This window comes from Giraffa tippelskirchi, chromosome 2 (genome assembly GCF_054371585.1).
Source record: "Giraffa tippelskirchi isolate mGirTip1 chromosome 2, T2T-mGirTip1v1.2.pri, whole genome shotgun sequence".
Taxonomy (NCBI): domain Eukaryota; kingdom Metazoa; phylum Chordata; class Mammalia; order Artiodactyla; family Giraffidae; genus Giraffa; species Giraffa tippelskirchi.
In genome coordinates, this window is record NC_137276.1 from 38,415,471 (window position 1) to 38,432,824 (window position 17,354).

Consider the following 17,354-nt stretch of genomic DNA (forward strand, 5'->3'; position numbering starts at 1 on the left):
AAGAATCTAAGAATCCCATACAAAAATTTAAGAAGCCAAAGAAAGCAGGCAAAATACACAGTAGATAAAGTATAACTGTTACCAACCATTTCATTTTGTTGCTTCAAACAATGCTCTCTCTCTTCAGCATATTTTTTCATCTCTTTGTTTCGTAGATTCTCAGCTTCTTTTGCTTGAGCGATAAGCATCATTTTTTCTTCTAACCATTTTTTTCTTTCAGCTTCATGTTTCAGTTCAGATTCCTACATGTAGAAATAGTACAACTATCACATGTTTCAAAAGCAGTTAATAAATCTGTATTTATAAACATTTCCATATAATCCATGGCTCTTCATGTTATCTTTTCAAAAACTTAAAAACAAGCATTTTTCTTTAAATAATGACAAAGTTTGAGTATATTTCAGATTATAAAATGAACATTGTTGGTTGCTTTCCTAAATAGTTATTTCATTTATAAACTTAATTTTGCTATAAAGTCCATTTAAGAACTTTCCTTCATCAGTGAGCTTAAGAAAAAATAACTGAAATTTCTGAAAGAATTACAGATAACCAAGCCTTCCTAAATGCCAGATTAAAAAAAACTTTTTGATTTATAGTGGTCATTTCTAGCTGTATGATTCCAAAAATAAAATTTTCCAGGTATACAGAATGTCAAATAAAGAGAAACTTGTGTAACAGGACAAAGTTTATTATCTAAGATACATGATCATATTATTTTAGAACGCAAAACACACCAGTATTCCTTAATATGAACATTCTCAAAGTAATTAGTGTATTTTTTCATAATTAATGGATTATCCACTCTGTTCCAGCTGCTTTTGGTTCTGACAATGGAAAGGATAAATTCTAAAGTATGTAATTAATAGTTACAAAAAAGAAAGGAACTTATTTCTTTGTTTAATATCTGACTATATACAGCCTGAATTTAAGAAAATAATTTAGATGCAATCTTTTCAAAACTCATTACCATGCTTTCTTCAATGCCAAAACTTCTAATAAACAAAATTATAAAATTTTACATAATATTTGTTAAGTCCCATTAAAAAAATCTTTGCCCTGTATGTCCTATTCTACACATGGTATGTGAAAGCTAAATAAGGAAAAATATATAAACAGAAAATAGGGTATCTTCTATGTAGTAATACAGTTTCAAATGTAGTAATATAGTGTCAAGTTTATTCCAATGTTCAGACATACAATTCTATTCTTTTCCAGCTTAACAATTAAATTTACAATAATCAAAATAATTTTCCTAATAGTTTCTTCTCTACAGCAGTATTTGAAGAGTTAGAAGTTTAAATAGTACAAAAATAGGTACAAAGACGTAAGACGTGATGACATAAGAATTAAATATGTAAAACTGAAGACCCAACCACTGCATTTTAATTGGTACTTAGTAGCTTGTATTCTAGGGAATCTCTTCCTCATGTAAATTCAATGTGTACTGAGAAATTATATACTAACATTTTCTAGCTATGAGTACACCCATATCTAAATTAATTATAAAATATTTACTAAACCATCTTCTTATGAGAAATAGAATAAATATATAGATACAATTACACATGTAGATAAAAATCATACCTGTAACTCATCTTGAAGCTTACTGAGTTTTGTATTAAGTACATCTGTGTTATCCTCAAATTCTTTATTTGAACTTTGATTGTGTTTGGCTTCCAAATCTTTGCATTTTTCCTTCCATTCTTCCAATTCTGATATGGAAATATAAATTTTTTTTAAAGTACATGCAAAAGTTATACTGCACAGAGATGTATGTGGCTTGGGATACAGACAGGAATCAGCAGAGCCCAGAAGCAGAAGTTCATAGGCCAAGATATTAAATAGAACTGAGACCATTCTGGGCTTCCCTTGTGGCTCAGCTGGTAAAGAATCCACCTGCAATGCGGGAGACCTGGGTTCGATCCCTGAGTTGGGAAGATCCCCTGGAGAAGGGAAAGGCTACCCACTCCAGTATTCTGGCCTGGAGAATTCCATGGACTGTATAGCCCATGGGGTCACAAAGAGTCTGACATGACTGAGAGACTTTCACACACACACACACACACACACACACACACACACACACACAGACCATTTTACAAGCTTACCAAATGCTTAGAAAAGAACTACAAAGACCTCTCAATAACTCATTCAATAGTGTTCTGAGTATACAGTTTAAATGCGTGCCAATATATAGGAAACTTCATGCTCTCAAAAATTAAAAAACAAAACAAAACCCATTGATGGTATTCTGAAGGACAGAATCAGTGTATTTATTGAGCTAAACATACAAGATGATACCAATTGCTGTAGAGAGGTGAAAAAGTTGAAAGTTTATTCTTAACATCTAGGGAACACTGCAAGCTATCATCCAGTTATTATGAAAGTGTACCGATTCCTTCTTTCAATGAGATACAACAATGTTCATCACAATAAAACATGACAAGTGACAGGATAATTCCAAAAAGACAATAAATACTTTTTTATTATAAATTATTATAAGTACTAAACCACATTAAAAAGGAAAGCAAACTAGGAAAATAAAATGAAAAAGTATGCTTTGAAATATTTCAGCAATCTTGTTTTACCTGTGGCCAGTCTTTCGGTTTCCTCTAATTTAGCCTCAAGCACTTGATCTTGTTCTACCTGAGTTTGCTCTTGTTCTTCCAGGGTCATCTGCATGTCTTTGATTATTTTTTCTTTAACACTCAGATCTAAAAATTTAGAAAGAACATTTTAGAAATGATTAATATCTACATCTAGATATCCATATTGAAAATTAAGTTAACTTAAATAGAATATGAGTTCCACATAGACAGAAACTTTGTCTTGTTCACTGCTATATTTTCAATGCCTAGACCAGTACTGGCATATATGAAGGATCAAATAAATAATCGATGTACAGATGAATATAAGAATAAACAGAGGGAAAAGGAAGCTTTTCAAATAAAATTAATAATTTTCAATACAATTAAGCTATTAATAAAAATTATAAAAGTATTATTTTACTGTTCTTCACTTAACTGTGCTTCAGATACACTGAGTTTTTTATAAATTCAAACTCTGTGGCAATCCTGCATCAAGCAAGTCTATAAGCAACATTTTTCTAACAGCATTTTTCACTTCCTGCCTCTGTATCACATTTTAATAATTCTATCATTGTTGTATTTGTTATGATGACCTATGATCACTGACCTCTGATGTTACTGTTGTATCTCTAGGGGGGACGCTATGAACTACAACAATGTAAGACAGTAAGATTAACCCATAAAGACTGCGTGCTCTGATTGCTCCCGTGACCAGCTGTTTCCCTATTTCTCCCTCTCCATGGACCTCCCGATTCCCTAGGACACAACAATATTGAAATTAATCCAATTAATAACACTACAGAGGCCTTTAAGTTTTCAAGTGAAAGGAAGTGTTCAAGGAGAGTCACACAACTCTCACTTCAAATCAAAAGCTACAAATGAAATGATTATGTAAGGAAGACATATCAAAAGCTGAGACTAGCCAAAAGCTAGGCCTCTTGTTCCCAACACTCAAGTTGTGACTGCAAACTAAAGTTCTTCAAGAGACTTTAAAGTCCCACCCCAGTGAATATTCAAATGATAACCAAGTGAAACAGACTTACTGCTGATAGAGAAACTTTCAGTTGCCTGGATAAAGAAATCAAAAATAACCACAACATTAGCTTAAGCCACAGCTTAATCTAGAGCAAAGCCCTAATTCTTTCCATTCAACGAATGATGAGAGGTGAGCAAGTTGCAGAAGGAAAGTTTCAAGCTAGCAGAGGTTAGTTCTTGAGGTTCAAGGAAAGAAGCTATCTCCAAAACATAAAAGTGCAAGGTGCAGCAGCCAAGTGCTGACGTAGAAGGTGCTGCCAGTTATCCAGAATATATGACTAAACTGCTGCAATCTCATGATAAAACTTGAACAGATGACAAGCTGCTTTTTATGGATGAGTAAAGAAAGTGGTTTCTTGAGACAGAATTTATTCTGAGTGAAAAATGCTGAAATTACAACAAAGGATTCAGAATATTACATAAACTGAGTTGATAAAGCAGTGGCAGAGTCTAAGAGGCTTGACTCTAATTCTGAAAGAAATTCTACTGTAGGTAAAAAGGCATCAAACAGCAGAGCATGCTACAGAGAAATTGTTTATGAAAGGAAGAGTCAATTGGTGTGGCAAATTTCCTCATTGTCTTACTTTAAGAAACTGCCACAGCCACCCCAATCTTCAGCAACCACTACTTTGTTCAGTCAGCAATATTTAGCATCAACGTAAGGCTTTACTCTGGAGAAGGCAATGGCACCCCACTCCAGTACTTGTGCCTGGAAAATCCCATGGACGGAGGAGCCTGGTAGGCTACAGTCCATGGGGTCGCTAAGAGTTGGACATGACTGAGTGACTTCACTTTCACTTTTCCCTTTCATGCACTGGAGAAGGAAATGGCAACCCACTCCAGTATTCTTGCCTGGAGAATCCCAGGGACAGCGGAGCCTGGTGGGCTGCCGCCTATGGGGTCAAACCGAGTTGGACACGACTGAAGCGACTTAGCAGCAGCAGCAGCAGCAAGACTCTACTCTATCAGCAAAAAGATTACAGCTCCCTGAAAGCTCAGATGATGGTTAGCATTTTTTAGCAATAAAGTATTTTTTAATTAGGTGTGAGCACTGTTTTTTTAAACATAATACTATTATGTCTTAATCTGGAAAAGGTAAAGAAGCAGATTCTCCCCTAAAGCAACCAGAAGGAACACAGTTTTGCAGATATCTTAATTTTAGCCTTAACAGACCTTTTTCAGACTTCTGACTTCCAGTGTTGGCAGGTAATATATTTGCATTGTTTTAAGCCATTTAACTACGTGTGTGACTGTTAAGGGCTTCCCTGGTGGCTCAGACTGTAAAGAATCTGCCTGCAATGTGGGAGACCTGGGTTCAATCCTTGGATTGGGAAGATCCCCTGGAGGAGGGCATGCCAACCCGTTCCAGTATTCTTGCCTGCAGAATCTCATGGAAAGAGGAGCCTGGTGGGCTCTACGGTCCACAAGGTTGCGAAGAGTTAGACATGATTGAAGTGATTTAGCACACATGCACAGAACCAAATCTGAAACATCTCTGAGGTACACCAATACTAATAAACACATATATTGGGATTTAGAAAAAACCCTATTTGACAAATTTTAGTGTTAATATTCTTAAACCAAAACTAAAACTAAAATTTTTACCTCCTTAAAACAGTAAATTCTCAACCCCAAATTCACTTTTTTGAAAATCTCAAGTAATTATTTTTTCTAGAAAAATTTTCAAAACCAAATATTTACTTCTAGTGTTTTTTAAACCAGCTCCTCAGGAACAACTGTGCTATTATAACCTTACTAAAACTGTTTCTGGCCCTTGAAAAAATGACTATAATAATGGATCATAAATAATTCTAATTCTATCTGAAAGAGATAAGGAGGAAAGACTGGCTTACTGTCTTTGGTGACACAGTACCAGGGCTCACTTCCCACATCTCTTACCAAGACTACTATTCATGTCAGAGGTGATGAATTTATAAATGTATAGCTCAAACTCAGAGCACTAAAAGTAACACTAAAAATGACACAAATATCTAAAGATGGCCCCCTTAAAATACTTACTATAAAGTAAGCTTAAAACAAAACAATGAGAAAATATTTTGAGTAATTTTCAGTATTTCTGTTCATTGATATAAGCCACCAGGAGAATTAATGAAACAATTCTTTCTTAGGATTAAAGAAGTGCTAGTATTCTACCCCGAACTCTTCCTTTGAAAAAGCATGATATGCAAATATATTGACTATATAGTTAATCACAATTTTATTCAAATAATCTGTTCTTCTTACACCCTATCTTCTGCTCTAAATTAGAGGGTTCAAAAGGAGTTTAAGTATCTAGATAGCAATCAGTAAAGTCCCAAGACACCAATGATAACTTCACTAATGGCTATTCATCTATTATTTGAAAAGCAGAAACAGTAAAAGAAAAAAGATTATTATATTGGTCACAGCCTCCAATAACAGAACTTTATTTCAAGAAAAGAATCCAGAAATATGCAACAAATAAAACACAAAATAAAACAAAAGGACCGGAACTAGATATTTCATCAAAGCTATCTAAAGACAGCTATGAACTATCATAGCCAAATAAATGCCTAACAGACAATCAATCAATCAATCATTTAACTTTCAGGGGAGAGGATCACTGAAAGCTATCTAACGTCCTAGGAAGGCTTCAAGGAGGAAAAGCTTAAGCATAATGTTCGCAACAGGTTGGTTCTGGAAAGAAAGGACATTGCACCAACTTGTGAAAGAAAAGACATACAAATGTCATGTAAAACTCTGGATTAGAAATACTCAGTGATTGGGAATTTCACGGCAGTCCAGTGGTTAGGATATGGCGCTCTCACTGCCAGGGCCCCAGGTTCGATCCCTGGTCAGGGAACTAGATACCAAATTCCACAACTAAGAGTTGGCATGTCACAACTAAAGATTCCAGGGCAGCCAAATAAACTAATTTTTTTTTAAAGTGAGAGAATTCACACTTCTCAATTTCAAAACTCACTAAAAGGTAAGTAACAATACTGTATGGTACTAGCATAAGGACTGACATATAGAACAATGAAACAGAGTTAAGAGTTAGGAGATAAATCCTTACATTTATGGTCAACTGATTTTCAACAAAGATGCAAAACAATGCAATAGGAGAAAGAATAGTCTTTTCAACAAATGGTGCTGGGACAACTGGATCTCCAAATGGAAAAGAATTAAGTTAGACATCTACCTCACATAAATATACAAAATTATACTCAAACAAATTAACTCAAAGTGCATCAAAGACCTAAAGACAAGAGCTAAAAACTATAAAACCCTTAGAAGAAAACCTAGGTAACTTCAGATTAGGCAACAGGTTTTTAGACATGATACCTAAAGATTAAGCAATCAAAACAAGATAGATAACATCAACATGAAAAATTTTCACTTTGTAAACATTGTAAAGTAACTATACTCCAGTAAAAATTAACTTAAAAAATTAAAAACTTTTATCTATCAAAAGGACACTATCCAGGAAGTGAAAAGCCACCCACAGAATAGGAGAAAACATTTACCTGATAAGGGTCTAGAATCCAGAAAATATAAACATCACAACTCCACAAAAAAAAGGGGGGGGGAGGGGGCAAACAACCCAATTGAATTGAAAAATAGGCAAAGCACATAAAGAACATTAACAGACATTTCTGCAAAGAAGATATACCAATGGCCAATAGCAGAAGACAAGATGCTCAATATCACTAGGAAATACAAATCAAAACAACAAACAGGACTTCCCGGGTGGTCCAACGGTTAAGAATCTGCCTTGCAATGCAGGGGATATGGGTTCAATCCCTGGTCAGGGAACTAAGATCCTACATACTGTGGACCAACTAAGACTATGTGTCTAAACTACGAAGCCTGTTCTGTGGACCTTGTGTCCACAACTAGAGAAGCTGTGTGCCAGAACAAAAGATCTCAAAGACACAATGAAGATCCCATGGACCACAACTAAGACTTGCTGCAGCTGAATAAATAAGTGAACCAAAATGACATACTTCTTTATACCCACATGGATGTCAGGGGAAATTGTCTACTCCCTGTGAATATGACCTTACTTGGAAAGAGGCTTTGCAGAGGTAATGAAGTTGAGAACAAGGTCATACTGGATTAGAGTGTCTGAATGCAAAGTTGCTTCAGTTCAGTTCAGTTCATTTCAGTCGCTCAGTCATATCTGACTCTTTGCAACCACATGAACCGCAGCACGCCAGGCCTCTGGGCCCAAAAAAATGAAGTTTCTCACTGTTTCCATTGTTTCCCCATCTATTTCCCATGAAGTGATGGGACGAGAGCCATGATCTTAGTTTTCTGAATGTTGAGCTTTAAGCCAACTTTTTCACTCTCCTCTTTCACTTTCACCAAGAGGCTCTTTAGTTCTTCACTTTCTGCCATAAGGGTGGTGTCATCTGCATATCAGAGGTTGTTGATATTCTTCCCAGCAATCTTGATTCCAGCTTGTGCTTCATCCAACCCAGCATTGCTCATGATGCACTCTGCATATAAGTTAAATAAGCAGGGTGACAATATATAGCCTTGATGTACTCCTTTTCCTATTTGGAACCAGTCTGTTGTTCCATGTCCAGTTCTAACTGTTGCTTCCTGACCTGCATACAGGTTTCTCAAGAGGCAGGTCAGGTGGTCTGGTATTCCCATCTCTTTCAGAATCTTCCACAGTTTATTGTGATCCACACAGTCAAAGGCTTTGGGATAGTCAATACAGCAGAAATAGATGTTTTTCTGGAACTCTCTTGCTTTTTTGATAATCAAGTGGATGATGGCAATTTGATCTCTGGTTCCTCTGCCTTTTCTAAAACCAGCTTGAACATCTGGAAGTTCATGGTTCACATATTGCTGAAGCCTGGCTTGGAGAATTTTGAGCATTACTTTACTAGTGTGTGAGATGAGTGCAATCGTGTGGTAGTTTGAGCATTCTTTGGCATTGCCTTTCTTTGGGATTGGAATGAAAACTGACCTTTTCCAATCCTGTGGCCACTGCTGAGTTTTCCAAATTTGCTGGCATATTGAATGCAGCACTTTCACAGCATCATCTTTCAGGATTTGAAATAGCTCAACTGGAATTCCATCACCTCCACTGGCTTTGTTCGTAGTGATGCTTCCTAAGGCCCACTTGACTTTACATTCCAGGATGTGTGGCTCTAAGTGAGTGATCACACCATCATAATTAACTGAGTCATGAAGATCTTTTTTGATACAGTTCTTCTGTGTATCCGGTCCCATCACTTCATGGCAAACAGACAAGGAAACAGTGGAAACAGTGGCTGACATTATTTTTCTGGGCTCCAAAATCACTACAGATGGTGATTGTGGCCATGAAATTAAAAGACGCTTGCTCCTTGGAAGAAAAGTTATGACCAACCTAGACTGCATATTAAAAAGCAGAGACATTACTTTGCCAACAAAGGTCCATCTAGTCAAGGCTATGGTTTTTCCAGTGGTCACGTATGGATGTGAGAGTTGGACTATAAAGAAAGCTGAGTGCCAAAGAATTGATGCTTTTGAACTGTGGTGTTGGAGAAGACTCCTGAGAGTCCCTTGGACTGCAAGGAGATCCAACCAGTCCATTCTAAAGGAGATCAGTCCTGGGTGACCATTGGAAGGACGGATGTTGAAGCTGAAACTCCAATACTTCGGCCACCCGATGTGAAGAGCTGACTCATTGGAAAAGACCCTGATGCTGGGAAAGATTGAAGGTGAGAGGAGAAGGGGACGACAGAGGATGAGATGGTTGGATGGCATCACTGACTCAATGGACATGGGTTTGGGTGGACTCCGGGAGTTGGTTTTGGACAGGGAGGCCTGGATTGCTGCAGTTGATGGGGTTGCAAAGAGTCGGACACGACTGAGCAACTGAACTGACTGATTGACTTCCGTGTATTCTTGCCACCTCTTCTTAATATCTTCTGCTTCTGTCAGGTCCATACCATTTCTGTCCTTTATTGAGCCCATTTTTGCATGAAATGTTCCCTTGGTCTCTCTAATTTTCTTGATGAGATCTCTAGTCTTTCCCATTCTGTTGTTTTCCTCTATTTCTTTGCACTGATCGCTGAGAAAGGCTTTCTTATCTCTCCTTGCTATTCTTTAGAACTCTGCATTCAAATGGGAATATCTTTCCTTTTCTCCTTTGGTTTTTGCTTCTCTTCTTTTCACAGCTATTTGTAAGGCCTCCTCAGACAGCCATTTTGCTTTTTTGCATTTCTTTTTCCTGGGGATGGTCTTGATCCCTGTCTCCTGTACAATGTCACAAACCTCTGTCCATCGTTCATCAGGCACTCTGTCTATCAGATCTAGTCCCTTAAATCTTTTTCCCACTTCCACTGTATAATCATAAGTGATTTGATTTAGGTCATACCTGAATGGTTTAGTGGTTTTCCCCACTTCCTTCAATTTAACTCTGAATTTGGCAATAAGGAGTTCATGATCTGAGCCACAGTTGGCTCCCCGTCTTGTTTTTGCTGACTGTGTAGAGCTTCTCCATCTTTGGCTGCAAAGAATATAATAAATCTCATTTTGGTGTTGACCATCTCGTGATATCCATGTATAGAGTCTTCTCTTGTGTTGTTGGAAGAAGGTGTTTGCTATGACCAGTGCGTTCTCTTGGCAAAACTCTATTAGCCTTTGCCCTGCTTCATTCTGTACTCCAGGGCCAAATTTGCCTGTTACTCCAGGTGTTTCCTGACTTCCTATTTTTGCATTCCAGTCCCCTATAATGAAAAGGACATCTTTTTTGGGTGTTAGTTCTAAAAGATCTTGTAGGTCTTCATAGAACCGTTCAACTTCAGCTTCTTCAGCGTTACTGGTCGGGGTAGTTTTTGAGATTGCATCCAAGTACTGTATTTTGGACTCTTTTGTTGACTATAATGGCTACTCCATTTCTTCTAAGGGATTCCTGCCCACAGTAGTAGATGAAATGGTCATCTGAGTTAAATTCACCCACTCCAGTCCATTTTAGTTCGCAGATTCCTAGAATGTAGACATTTATTCTTACCATCTTGCTTCAGTTGTGTCCAACTCTTTGTGACCCCGTGAACTTCAGTCCACCAGACTCCTCTGTCCATGGGATTCTCCAGGCAAGAATACTGGAGTGGGTTGCTCCAGTGGGAAGTCCCAGGGGATCTTCCCAACCCATGGGTGGAGCCCATGTCTTTTGCATTGCAGGTGGATTCTTAATAGCTGAGTCACTGGGGAACTCCTGCTACTGGGCCCTAAATTCAACATAATTGGTGTTCTTTTAAGAAAAGGGAAGTTTGTATGGCAACAGACAGGGAGAAGAAACACACTCAGAGGGAAGATGTCTATGTTAAGACAGAAGCAGAAACTGGAGTTCTGGTGGAAGCGTGAATGGAGAGTGATTGCTAATCAGTACAGCATTTCTTTCTAGGGTGATGAAAATGCTCTGGAATTACACAGTGGTAGTGGTTGTACAAGTCTGTGAATATACTAAAAGCCACCATACTGTACACTTTTAAAGGGTAAATTCTATGGTTTGTATATCTCAATTTAAAAACTCAATAAGATACCTAGGTAAATGGCATTCAGTATTTAAATAGAACTTTAGAAGCCTTAAGAGCTAAAAATGTACTTTTCTGCTTGTCAGAGAATGTCTAATACAAAGTTAAAATCAAAAAGGTGAAGGAACTCAATAGTGAAAATAAAGAGAAAAAAGATAATGATGTCTTAATCAGGAAATCTGTCAAAGCGGCTGAGGTCCATTCTGAGAGAAAGGCAGTAACCAGAAGAATAGATCACAAAAGCCAAGGTAAAAGAGTTTCAAAAAGGGGGAAGGTACACCTCACCTTTATACTTAGAAAAAATACTCTTACACAATTAATACTACTTAAAAAACGAAAATGAGAGAAAGTGAATTGACAAACAATTAAAAAATAAAGATAAGGACAGATTGCAAAAACCAAAAAGATCTGAAAATATGTAGGTTACAAGTGGCCTGGATGAAAGTTTAGAGAGAATGGAGAAGATGGAAGAGTAAGAGTACTCAAAATGGGCCTATACCACACATCTCAATATGTGGCCAAGAAATAAAATATTAAGATATGAGAGAAACTATATTCTGGTTCAAAGAATGTTCTATAGAATAGCCAAGATCTATTCACACCAGCCAACAATGACAAAGGAGCCAAAGTAAAGGAAAAGTCCAAAAATATTACAGAAATATGAGATGGTTATGGGACAATGGCCTAAAAGGGTAGGAGAAAATAAAATTCTGTAGGGACATATATTTTCACATCCAAGTTACTGATCCAAGTTAATCCTTCTTCATTGATAAACTTCAGGGTGGTAAGATACTCTTGAGAATCAATGCTTTTCTCTTTTGATAAAGTTACATTTTATGTTGCCCTTATTTCACTTCAGAATTTTCAAAGGAAAATGATGAACCAATTGTTATCCTAGCTACTTATTTTGCAGTCTTTTTAGTACTGGAAGAAGAGGTTTGTTTCTGACCTTTGCACACTCTCTCATACTGTTGTATAGCTTCTTCCACTTTTTGATTATTTAACTGCTCCTGCAAAATGAAAGAATATTAAATGCAAATGAAACTTAGTTATATGCCAATATTTAATAGTGGGACTTGAACAGCGTTTATTATTAACTTTGAAATCTGTCTCCTAGAAGGCTAATAGTCTTAAGCTCCCAAGTTTGCTTCACCTCAGAGTAAAGGGTAGGGTGAGAGTGATAATAGGAAAAAACAAAACAAAAACAAAAATAATCCCCCCAACTTTATACCTTTAATCTACTTCAAAAATGCCAAATCATTTTCTTCACTCAACTTTTTAAGCTAGCATGTATGTTCTCTTATACAACACAAAAAGCATAAAGGGGAAGAAATATATTTAATATGGGAACAACAAAGTAAACCATAAATAAATTCCTTATCAAGTAAACTCAAGATGCAGAAAAAATAGGGCTCCCACATCCCCTATATGTAGAAAGTAGTGGAAGGTTTGAAAAAGATGCAACATTAATTTATGGACACTGGAAATCCTTCAATTTTAGTTTTAACCCATCTGGTAATCTAACCTTCCATCTGGAGCTGGAAGGATGGTGAAGAGACAATGAAAGAAAACTAGGGAGGAGCTACGGAGGTGGATGGACAAAGATGGATGGAAACACAGAGAACTACAAAGGTTGACGGACAGGGACAAAACAGACCGGAAACAGCACTACAGAGATGAACCCACAAAATGGAAACAGAGAACCAAGGAGGTGAACGGACAGGATGGAAACAGATGGAGAATGATGGAGGTAGACAGAGAATGACAGAAGTAGACAGATGGAAAGCGACTGAGGTGGATGTAGAATGATGCAGATAGCACCGACACGACTGAAACAGACAGAGAACAAGGAAGGTGGACAGAAACAGACGGAGAATGGTGGAAGTGGGTGACCAGAGACCGAAACGCTGAGAACACCACAGACTGTTAACAGAGAATGATGGAGGTGGTCAGAGAGGACAGAAGCTGATGGAGAGCGACAGAGGTAGACAGATGGGGACGGAAATAGACAGAAAACGACAGTAGTGGTCAAAGGTGGTCCGACAGTGAGGGAAAGAACCTAGTCGGTGTTTGACTACATAAGGGTGCACTGTAAACAAAATTTCCATCTGTTTTGACACCTCACCATTCCTTTGGATTGATGCTCAAATCATTTATCACCAAGTTCTCATAGCTGTTCCTCAAAGTCCCCTAAAGATCCCTAAGGTGTTGGAATCATAAAATAATTGTCTTCTTGAAAGTAGGATTTTAACAGCTTTTTCCCCCTAAAAGCCTCCAAACATCTCCTGAAAACGTGACTCTTGTTCTGCAGGTGTCAGAGAACATGAAGCCGGACTAAGAGATCCCCCTGAAAACAGGCTCCCAAGGCCTGGGAATCTCCCCTAAACCTGGGGCTACAGTGCTCTTCCCTGACAGCAAATGCAAACGTATCTCTGGAGCAATCTCAGCTGTTCTAGGCACCTTGACCAGACAACTGGGCTGGGTTTACCACCTAAGAGTCCTGAGTTGTGATAAACATTTTAAGGCAGGAGAAGAAAAAAAAATTTTTTTTTCAAACATAAAATTCTCTGTGCCTGCCTCCTACCCTATTTTAACTGTGCATTATGCACTGGCATTAACCCCTTAGAAGACACAGGAATGCCTGCTGGATGGTAAAAAGCTATTTTCTCCTGGTGCCAGCAAGGTAACTCCTTAGGAGATAACCTTCCTTCTTATGGTCAAAGGGGCCATGATTACCCCCTACTCACTTTATACTGCACATCTGAGTACTGTAAACTGTCAACAATGTATCATTTGATGTATAACCCTTTGCCTCAAAAAGTATGCAACTTTGCTTTGACCTCTAATGGGTGGAACAGTCCTAAGAGCTTTCTGAACGACTGTCTCCCAGATTATAATGCTCAGATTATCCATTTCTTACTTTAAGAAAAAAAAAAGATACATGTAATTAAACATTAAAATATACCAACAGAATCTACTTAAATCATCTTTAAAAACAAAACCGTTACCTTAAGTTGCTGAATGGTTCGCTGTTTCATATCTATTTCCTGAGAACACTCGTTTTTCTTTTTCTCTAGTTCATTAATTTTAATCCTCAACAATTTCTCCTCATCACGCATTACAGAGACCTACAAAGTAATATATCAAATTAAGTATTTCTAAAAATATTAATTGTTTTTGTTGTTTAAAATTCATGGCCACTGTCTCAAAAATTAATGTCCTTTTAAGAGCATTAGAAAAATTACAGATTCTAATATACATGATGTAACTCAAATTATCAGAATCTCAAACTCTGTTAAATGCTCCCAAAAAAGACTCAGAATAGTCCCATGCATATAAGAGGGAAATCATTATCATGGAAAAATCAATAGAGATACTCTAGGGGAAAAATACTGACTCTGATTTCCAAGATTTATTAAGTAATATGATCCAGTAATATAAGAAATAACTTAACAGCTAATAATGGCATGTAGAGGATGAAAACAGAACAATTACAAGATCAAAAGGTACCCATGCAAGGGAAGGTCAATTGATTTTTGGTGTTACGAGTAACTTAATCCTATAAACCTATTAAAGAAATCAAAAAGCACTTTGAATTAGTATGCAAATCTTAGAGGAAAAGAGGGGAGAAGGAGGGAGGAGAGACAAAGGAAAGGGACAAGTAGAGAAAACATGTAATCGAAGTCCATTTTTAGGCCAATTTTCAAGATACCTAGGGATCTCATAAACCGAAGGAAATTAACAAAGTTCCTCTTCATAAAAATTATGGAGATACTATAATAATAGTAGTTCTTTGGTTTCAGGTGATTTTCACATTTCTTTTTTTTTTTTTTTTTTTATTTTTTTTTATTTTTTTTTGATTTTCACATTTCTTTTTAGGCTTTCTGTATGTTCCAAAATTACTACAATAAACATATATTCCTTTTATAATCAGACATTAATAAGATTTAATTTTATATATTATCTTATTTTGTTCAACAACAAGGGACTTCCACTAATAAACACCATCTTTATCAATTTTACAGACATAAACTGTCTGCCAATAATATAGAGACTATGTATTGCACCAAGATGCACGTAAGGACTGCTTCAGTTTTGATCCTGTCTCTAACACTGGACAAGTTATCTCTCTTGATGCCTATTTCCCTAGTCGTAAAATGGAAGCTAAAAATAGTCCCTATGCTTAACATTTGTGTGAAAATTAAATGAGATGATACATGTAAACTCAGAACAACCAATCCAGAGTAAGCTTCTATTATTATTAGCATTAACATTATACATTGTTTATTTTGAAAGACAGAAAACAATCTTAATTCTCGTCCTTAGAGTAATATTAGTCATCTGCACAATAAAATATTGCCTAAAAACAGATACCACCGAAAGCTATGAAAAAAAAAAAATCTTACAATTAGAACAAATTTTAAAAGCAGTATTTATATATAGCTGATCCCATTTATAAAAATAAAAACACACAAGCACATTGAGTAACTATTTTACATATATGGATACAGAGGGTATCTACCAGGTCATAGCAGGAGCTTCTCTTTACCAGTACAGGTCTAATAGTCATGAAAATTATAATTTATTTGATCAAAAAGTTCACACCCATTCTTTTCATTCATTTTTAGTTTACATTAATGCTATATTACTGTGAGTTTTCTTATGCTACATAAAAAATTATTCAAGGACTTCAAATGCTAGATAAAAAGTTTTAAATCTTTTTAAAAGTACTGAGGAACTAACAAAAAAATAACTAAGTATCGAGATAACAGAAAAAAATTAAGTGAAAAAATAATCACAGAAATAAGTGGAACACTGACTGGCTTTTATTTTGAGGACATTCATAGAAAGAGGAGGCCTGACTTTCAACAAGTAAGCTAGAAGGTATTTGCAATATATTTTATAAGAATTAGAACCAAGGACTTCCCTGGTGGGAAGTGGTAAAGAATTACTGGTGAGAACTAGAGAAAGCTCGCACAGCAACAAAGACTCTGCACAGCCAAAAATAAATAAATAAACAAAATTTTTTTAAAGAAGAATTAGACATAAGACTAAAGAAATCCAACACAATATTAATTTTTAAAAGGATATCAAAATTAAAAGAAAATATGAATGAATGTATTTCACAGAGTGAAAATTAGCATAGACATATAGTGAATAAAAACAGACACTGAGAGGAAAACAACTTAAAACCATAAGATACCCCTTTACCTGCTCTGACCCAACAATTCCACCCCGTGCTCTACAAATTCTTGTACATGTACACCTAGGGCATGTTTAAAATAGTATCACTCTTTCTTCTAAGAGCAAAGAATGAAAACAACCTAAATGGTCAAGAGAATAGGTAACTAAATTGTACAGTCACACACACTTTGGAGTATTACACAGCAGTGAAAGTGATTAACCATACATAAATGACTCTCAGGAATATGATGTGGATAATGTCTCAGAACACAATTACTGTGTAGAAATAAAAAAAAAAAACATATATATATATATACACACACATATATATATGCACATATATATATATATACACACACATATATATATATACACATATATATATATATATAGTTTAACTTACATTTTTAACAGGTCTAAAAAAAAGACAAATACAAAACATTCATTATAGTAACTTCATTGGGTATAGGAAACAAAAAATGGATGAGATCCACAAACATCTGCTGTGTTAATATTCTTCAGACCTTAGCATTTAAGTATTCTTTTGTAACTAACTCTAAGTAATGAAAAATATTTGAAATTATTTCAATTTTTAAAAAGTAATTATGATACAAAATACAGCAGTCATAGGAAAAATAAGTTGCTCCAAGGGAAAAAAGCACCATAATCAAAATCAAGAAAAATGGCAACATAGGGGTCAGGTGCAGGGGTTATCCACAATTAATATCTTTAAAAAGTTAATTTCCTAAATATATAACAAGCTCCCATAAAGCAGTAACAATAGAAAAAAATAACCTAAACTAAAACAAAGAATATGAATACTCAGACCACAGGAGAAAAAAAAAATAAATTGTAAACCAAAAAATGTTCATTCTAATTAAAGATATGCAAATTAGAATTATAGTTGAGATATACTGTCAAGTTAGCAGATATTAAAAAATAATGATAAAACACTACTTTGTGGATAAGAGTATAGAGAAAAATACTTTCTTATACATTAGTTCTGCTGAGTAAATTGGCATAATCTCTA

General features: G+C 35.9%; 1 protein-coding gene across 6 annotated transcripts in view; it reads right to left on the minus strand.

Moving 5' to 3' along the window:
- KIF20B (kinesin family member 20B) overlaps nucleotides 1–17,354 on the minus strand; it is an 83,550-nt gene that overhangs the window by 15,909 nt on the left and 50,287 nt on the right. For all 6 annotated transcript variants that reach the window (XM_081555666.1, XM_081555636.1, XM_081555674.1 and 3 more), the window contains exons 22-26: nucleotides 14,149–14,268; nucleotides 12,090–12,150; nucleotides 2,589–2,714; nucleotides 1,585–1,712; nucleotides 87–242 (exon numbers count right to left, since the gene is read on the minus strand). In XM_081555666.1, coding sequence (XP_081411792.1) covers nucleotides 87–242; nucleotides 1,585–1,712; nucleotides 2,589–2,714; nucleotides 12,090–12,150; nucleotides 14,149–14,268 — 591 coding nt within the window. The remainder of the gene's footprint in view (nucleotides 1–86; nucleotides 243–1,584; nucleotides 1,713–2,588; nucleotides 2,715–12,089; nucleotides 12,151–14,148; nucleotides 14,269–17,354) is intronic.